The 7865-nt window shown below is 45.3% G+C and overlaps 1 protein-coding gene across 1 annotated transcript; it reads left to right on the forward strand.

The window, feature by feature from the left end:
- Positions 1-2624: 2624 nt before the first annotated feature.
- Positions 2625-3762, forward strand: LOC128095528 (olfactory receptor 10A7-like). The gene has a single exon (XM_052714585.1). The coding sequence runs from the start codon at positions 2732-2734 to the stop codon at positions 3704-3706; it is 975 nt and encodes a 324-aa protein (XP_052570545.1). The 5' UTR covers positions 2625-2731; the 3' UTR covers positions 3707-3762.
- The last annotated feature ends 4103 nt before the right edge of the window (positions 3763-7865 follow it).

The raw sequence follows: 7865 nt of genomic DNA on the forward strand, positions 1-7865 counted from the left end.
AGTGGGAATATGTGGGATATTATAAAGATGTTTTAAGGAAAGGGGGCACGAGAACAAGGGCTGTCCACAGATGTTCAAAAAAGAAACACTTGTGGGCCAGGCGATGGTCACACACGCCTTTGATCTCAGCACTTGGGAGGCAGAGGCAGGTAGATCTCTGAGTTCGAGGCCAGCCTGGTCTACAGAGCAAGTTCTAGGTCAGCCAGAGCTGTCTTGAAAAACAAACAAACAAAATAAGTACTTCTGATTTTCCGTTATCTGTGCCAGGCACTGAAGTAAAAACTAGAGGTGGAATTATGAACAAGATAGGTGTTCAACCATTTTAAATACAAATTCTTCACCCACTATGAGCCAGGCGTTGTGTTAAGTAAAACAAAGGGATATGCATGCAACAAATGATGCTGTGAGAATGTGTTATGAGCTCTACAGGAGACCAGGTGTTAGGATGTCATTCTATGACATCCTTCTGTGCAACCTTTCCATTTCTGATTAAGAATCCCCTCTGTCTACCCAAGCATCAGAAGTTAAAGAATCGGTCCCTTTCCATTTAAAACTTGGATCCAAGGTCAGTTCCTGGTGTAGTATCTGGTGTTGTGAGTTACCTTCTGGATTGGATGGATGGATGGATGGATGGATGGATGGATGGATGGATGGATGGATGATGGATGGATGGATGGATAGGTGGATGGATGGATGAATGGATGGATGGATGATGGATGGATGGATGGATGGGTGGATGGATGGATGATGGATGGATGGATGATGGATAGATGGATGATGGATGGATGGATGGATGGATTTGGGAGCTGCCCCCCAAGAGACTGTGAATGTCATGATGAGACAATTAAGCTTCATCTTGCATGCAATATGAGTCTATAAAGGAGGGCTTTGAAGTCACCGACATGTCTTTGGACATTTGACTGTGACCCAGCTCTGGGGTGTGTGTATGTGTATACACATGTGTACACAGGTATGCTTACCTGTGCATTTGAACGTAGAGGCCAGAGGTCAGGGTTGGTGTCTTCACCCACTGTTCTCCACTTTTTAATTTTTAACAATTTCTGGTGTGGTATGTACACATAGCGTGCACATGGATGAGTGTTGTGTATTCATAAGCACTCATCCAGAGGCCAGAGGAGGATCTTTTGTCTTCCTTTTCACTCACTGCCTCATTCCTTTAAGACATGGCCCCTCAGTGAGCCAGAAGCTTGCCGTTTTACCCAGACTAGTTGGAAAGGGAGCTCACATGATGCACCTGCCTCTGCTCCCCCAACACTGTAGTTACAGGCATATTAAGCTCTTTTGGTTTTTACAGGGGTGCTAGGGACTTGAATGCAGCTCCCCAGGCTTACACAGCAAGCTCTCTTACTCAGTACACCATTGCTCCAGCCCCTCTACCGTGTTTTCTCAGACCGGGTCTGTCACTGAATGTAGAACTCGCTGTTTCAGTCAGACTCTGGCTGACAAGCAGCCCTTAGGAGCTGCCTGCCTCTATGCCATATCTCCAGTGAGCCACATTGGGGTGACAGAGGCAGCCCTCTGCTTTTATGTGATGGATTTCTAAACTCGGGTCTTCCTGTCTGCATAGCAAGCTCTTTACACACAGAGCTGTCTCCTCGGGACCGCTTCCTGGCCATTTGCAGGCCTCTGCGTTATGGCGCCATCATGAGCTTGAGGCTGTGCCACCTGCTGGCCGCCACCTGCTGGCTTTCAGGACTACCAGAAACTTCATATATCCTACTCAAAATTGATTTTTCACAAAACCCTCATGAGAGACCATTTTTGATGGTATTTAGTGGAGAATAATCTGGACAGCAGATGAAGTAGCATGACCGATGAGGCTTGCAGATTACAGAATACTTAGACTTTGTTGAATAGAAGGTAAATTCAACTTAGTATTTGTTCCATTGCAACTACATTCAGGAAATGTAAATAGAAGAAGGGGTAGTCACTTGTTTTATTCTGGCCACCAAGGTATATGCTCTCAGAGTTGTTACTTGTTTATCTATTTGTGTGTGAAGGAATGTGGAAGCGGGTGAATGCATGTGTCATGTAGATGTCAGAGAACAACTTACAGGAGTTGGGTCTCTTCTTCCACTGTATGGGTACTGAGGCTTGAGCTCAAGTCTTCAGGCTTAGCGGCAAGCTCCTTTACTCACTGAGCCATATTGGCCGCCTTGAAGGTGATATTTTAATATAGACCTGGAGACTGAGAATGGTCTAACGATGCCAACATATGGAAGGAACAGAACTGTGTATAGGCAAAGGCCTTGGGGAGGGCATACTGGCTGCTTGGGGGAAGAATGTTGAGGGTCATGGGAACCTCTTGGAAGAATAGAGGGAAATGTGTATGGAGACGTAGCCAAGACCCAGCATACATCCGTGCTTATACACTGACATGGGAAAAGTGGTTGCAGAGGAGAGAATGAGAAGTGTAAAGTCCCTGTAAATGGTGTATAGGTGGTACACATATGCTGGATGGAGATCCGTGGAACATAGACCAGAGGAGTTAGGTCAGCAGATGAGGTCATTTCATTCATTCTGCACTTACTGAGGTGTTTAAGAAAGTCCCTGGGGGTGAGAGGATTTGATTTGCATTTTGGATAGGCTTGCCTTTGATTATAGAGGACAGAAGCTACAGGCTGCAATTCTCACTTCATCATCTCCTCCCTCTGGTACGCCATAGGGTTCCTCTCAGGTCCTTAACGCCCTGCCCTTCAGCCCTGGGCCCATGCCACCCTCCTGGGCATCACCTCCCTGGACCAATCACAGCCACTCACGTGAGCTGGAGTTCGTGCTGCTGGGCTTCTCACACGTGCCTTCCCTGCGCCCCATGCTTGCAGTGCTCTTCCTGGCCGCCTTCCTGCTCACGTTGCTAGGCAACACGCTCATCGTCATGCTCACCAGCCTGGACCCAGGCCTGCGAGCACCCATGTACTTCTTCCTGCGCCAGCTGGCGCTGGTGGAGATCTGCTTCTCACTGGACGTGGCGCCCCGTCTGCTGGTGACCCTGCTGCGGCCTGGACGCGGAATGTTCACCACAAGTTGTGCTCTGCAGCTGCTCCTCGTGCTGTCCTTAGTCACATCCGAGTGTTTCCTCCTCACGGTCATGGCCTGGGACCGCTTCCTGGCCATTTGTAGGCCTCTGCATTATGGTGCCATCATGAGCTTGAGGCTATGCCACCTGCTGGCCGCCACCTGCTGGCTTTCAGGACTACCAGTGGCTTTGGTCTTCACCATCTGGCTCTTTAACTTCCCCTTCTGTGGACCACGGGGCATCAGGCACTTCTTCTGTGACATAGCACCTCTACTGAGCCTGGTGTGCGCAGACACCAGAGTCTTCGAGGCCAACGTGTTTGTGGCTACTGTCCTCGTCATCATGGTTCCTTTCTGTCTTATAGCTACGTCCTACATCATGATTCTGGCTGCTGTCCTTCGGATGCCATCAGCCTCTGGGCGCCAAAAGGCCCTGTCCACCTGTGCCTCCCACCTCATCGTGGTGATTCTGTTTTACGGCACTACGGGAGTCATCCACTTGCGCCCCAAGGCCAGCTACTCTCCTGAGAGCAAGCAAGTGGTGTCCCTGTCATACACCATGGTGACCCCCATGCTCAACCCTCTCATCTACAGCCTGCGGAACAAGGAGGTCAAGGCTGCCTTCAGGCGTGTGTGCTGTGGACGGCAAGGGTCTAGATTCCATGAGTGAACTCTGTCCTCTACCAACTTTCAGAGTCAAGAAATTGCTGAGGCCCACTTTCCCAGGGTGGCTTAATACTCTCACTTTCTTCTAGGGAACCCACGGCTGCTTCCATTTTCCTACCCAAGAGAAGGCACAACACCTCCAATCATTGGTTATTTTGTTTGTTTGTTTGTTTGTTTGTTTTTTTAGGTTTTTCGAGACAGGGTTTCTCTGTGCAGCTTTACGCCTTTCATGGATCTCGCTCTGTAGACCAGGCTGGCCTCGAACTCACAAAGATCCGCCTGCCTCTGCCTCCCAAGTGCTGGGATTAAAGGCGTGCGCCACCACCGCCCGGCATCATTGGTTATTTTAAATAAAGGTGGACAAACAAATCCACTTTAAGCCCACTAGAATGCACTAACTAGCATCTTCTGAAAGAACGTTGTGTAACAAATCATTTTCAAATTTAGTGTCTTAAAGCCTGTAGCTTATTCTCATTCACTTTCAATTGGCTGAGTGTTGGGTAACCGAGGCTGGACCTACTTTCGTGGTATTTTGACAAGGGCTAATTTTGCTCATGCAAATGGGTGTTGATCAATGTTAGCATGGTTTAAATGAAGAAGATTCGATCCACATACTTCTTTTGAGACCAAAGAGCTGAGTAAGGCATGGCTTTTCTTACAGTAGCTGAAATATAAGAGGGGAGATCCAGTTGTGTGAGGGATTGTCAAGACTTTGGTCACGTGACATACTGTTATTTAGATTAGACAATTTAAAGCCTGTGGGAAGATCTAAAGTCAAGAGGCAATTGATACCCTCAGCCTTTATGTGAAGGAGGCTGGAATTGTATGAAAACTTAACCTTCACAGAGGGATAATTGAGGAATTGCAGACATCAATAAATCTACATCAGAAAGCCAGATCTCAAGATTTCTCTCTTAGATTTTTTTCTTCATCTTAATGAGGGTTTCTTTTTTTTTTAAGATTTATTTATTTATTATGTATACAGCATATATGACTGCAGGCCAGAAGAGGGTATCAGATCTCATTACAGATGGCTGTGAGCCACCATGGGGTTGCTGGGAATTGAACTCAGGACCTCTGGAAGAGCAGTCAGCGCTCTTAACCTCTGAACCATCTCTCCAGCCCCTTAATGAGGGTTTCTGTTGCTGTGATAAAACACCATGGCCAAAAGCAACTTGAGGAGGAAAATGTTTATTTCATTTTAAAACTCTTAGGTCACAGTCCATCACTGAAGGGAGTCAGGGCAGGAACTCAAGAAATGAACCTGGAGGCAGGAGCTGAAGCAGAGACCGTGGAGGAGTACTGCTTACTTGGACCACCCAATGGTTTGCTCAGCTGCTTTCTTATATAACCCAGGACCATCAGCCCATCACCTACAGTGGACAAGGCCCTCCCATATCAATCACTAATCAAGAAAATGTTCTACAGACTTACAATCTCATGCAGACATTTTCTCCATTGAGAGTTCCTCTTCCCAAATGACTCTAGTTTGTGTCGAGTGGATGTAAAACTAACCAACACATTTATAGGATTGTAGGAGATGTAGATGCTACTATTTGGGCTTTAGCAGAGAAGGCTCAGCAATTAAGAGCACTCACTACTCTTCTGGAGGACCAATTACCTTCCCAACATCCATGTTGGCTATCACTTGCCCGGAGATCCAGCGGATTCAGTGACTTCTTCTGGCCAATGTGGGAACTGCACAGATGCACATACCCTTACATAAATGTATACACACACATATACATATTAACAAAAATGTACATATACATATTAGCAAGAAACAGGAGTTCCTGCTTGATAATAGAGTCAACAAAAGAAAAACCGATCTAGTGGAGAGACAGCAATGAGGTCCTAATGACATCCAATCCTACCTGAAGTTTGGTCTACCCATGGAAAGTCCCCTTCTGTGAACAAATAAATTCACTTCTACTTAAGCCTATTCGGGTTGAGTTTTCTATCTCTTGATATGACTCTTGATTTTAGCCCTAACCTTTAGCCTAGTACTTGAGAGGTAATGATAGTGATGATGCTGGTGGTAGTGGTGATGGCGGTAGTGATGGTGATGATAGTGATGACAATGGTGATTGTGGTAACTATGGCAACATTATTGCCACTACGTAGGAAATTGAAGGATTTTGTTCTGTGAAATCTTCTCAGTTAAAAAAAAAACAGCTCTGGGCTGAGTTAAAATAAAGATGTTCATACACATGGCACTAGTATCAAAGCATCATTGCAATAACCCTGTGCATATTGACTTTTAACATCATCATCATCATCATCACCACCACCATCATCATCTAGTATTTTACACTGACTGCCTCTTTTTTCCCCACTGACTGCCTCTTTATTCCTCTACAATAACTGCGCATATTGACTTTTAACATCATCACCACCACCACCATCATCTAGTATGCGTATTTTACACGGACTGCCTCCTTATACCTCTACAGCAACCCTGGGTGTTGGGCACCATAGAGACCAATGAGCCCCAAGCCCGCTCCTTCCTGTCCACAGAGCATAAAGTAAGCCCTAAAGAGGGTGTGATGGTTTGTGCAACATCGTGTTTAGAAGATTGTGGTCCATCCTGAACACTTGCAATAGTTACTTTTCTGTTGCTGTGATAAAGCACCATGGTCAAAGCAACTTTAGAAGAAAGAGTTATTTATGCTTATAGTTTCAGAGGGCTGGGTCCACGGTGGCAGAGTGGAGCTGGAAGCTAACATCTTACATCTAGAACCACAAGCAGAAAGCAGAGGAAGTATGAGCTGGGAATATCACTTGAAACCTCAGAGCCCATTCCCAGTGGCACACCTCCTCCAGAAAGACCACACCGAAACTTCCCCAAACAGGGCCACCAACTGGGGACCAAGTATTCAACTGCCCAAGATGATGGGAGACATTCATCATTCAAACCCCCACAGTACTACAATTTTTAAATAATTGTTTAATCTTACGCCCTTTTGTACAAAGCATAGCTACTACCTCAGAAGACCCTGAGAGTGGTTACTACACCAAGCAACATCTTGTAACATTGTGATGGAAATCAACTAGTATTTGTTGAGACTCTACCTACTCGGTGTTGGTTTTCATGCCAACATGGAAAATGTTCTGCTAATTTAATTTTCAAAAGTGCCTATACTTCATACCTGCATAATGGTAATAATGAAAATGATCCCATTGGAGGGTAATTGTAGATGAATTTCTAAATGGTCTTATTAAATTAAAAAAAAAAAAACAACAACAAGGAGCCAGATATAGGAGTTAAAGCCTGAGAGAGATCAGAGGAATAGGTACAGCCACAGCTAACCTCACCTCACTAACTTCACAACTTCCAAAAATGAGCTACTTCTTGTCTACCCATGCCTATATGCCTTGCTATTCTGCCCTCTGATTTGCTCTCTCTGCCCAACTACATCACTTCCTCTTCCAGCACAGCTATGTCACTTCCTGTCTGTCTGCACAGACCTCCAGACCTCCATGGTTAACTAGTGTTGCAATTTAAGACATGTGCCACCATGCCTGTCTCTGTTCCCAGTGTGGCCTTGAACTCACAGAGATCCAGACAGATCCCTGCCTACCAAGTGATAGAATTAAAGGTATGTGCTGCTATTGTCTGACTCCTGTGTTTACTAGGCTGGCCTTGTCCTCTGATCCTCAGGTAAATTTTATTGGGAGACACAGTATATTGGGGGGCACAACACATCACCACAGATAATCTAATTTATACTGAGCTGAGTGATATCTACACTCACTACTTTCGTCTTCTCAATGATCCTGAGAGAAAGGCAAGGTCATAGTGATTTATTTGGGTGGTTTAAAATCAGTTTAATTTGTCAAGGTGTATGGCTTCTGAAATATAGGTCAAAAGCTGAGTTTCAAATCTGTTGAGATCAACTCTGTGATGTTTTTCTGTCCTCATCCAGAAGACGGTCAACTATGGACCCACCACGTGACTTGCTTGGAGAAGGAGCCCAGCTCTGTTTGGGCAGAGACAGAAGGAGTTAGTAAATATTTTTCAAATGGTGTGATGTTCCGTTTAACTTTTAAAAGATGAATCCTATTTCATCACAAGAAAAAAATAATCTGTCGTAGCGTGAATAGATGTATGGAGATCAGGAGTCAATATGCTTTTTGTCACAAGTGTTTCTATGATTAAGGAT

This window comes from Peromyscus californicus, unplaced genomic scaffold (genome assembly GCF_007827085.1).
Source record: "Peromyscus californicus insignis strain IS unplaced genomic scaffold, ASM782708v3 Scaffold_4__1_contigs__length_199733344, whole genome shotgun sequence".
NCBI lineage: Eukaryota > Metazoa > Chordata > Mammalia > Rodentia > Cricetidae > Peromyscus > Peromyscus californicus.

Bases quoted from the DNA above. Each gene is read 5' to 3' on its own strand.
- LOC128095528 (XM_052714585.1), top strand. From the start codon at position 2,732: ATGCCACCCTCCTGGGCATCACCTCCCTGGACCAATCACAGCCACTCA.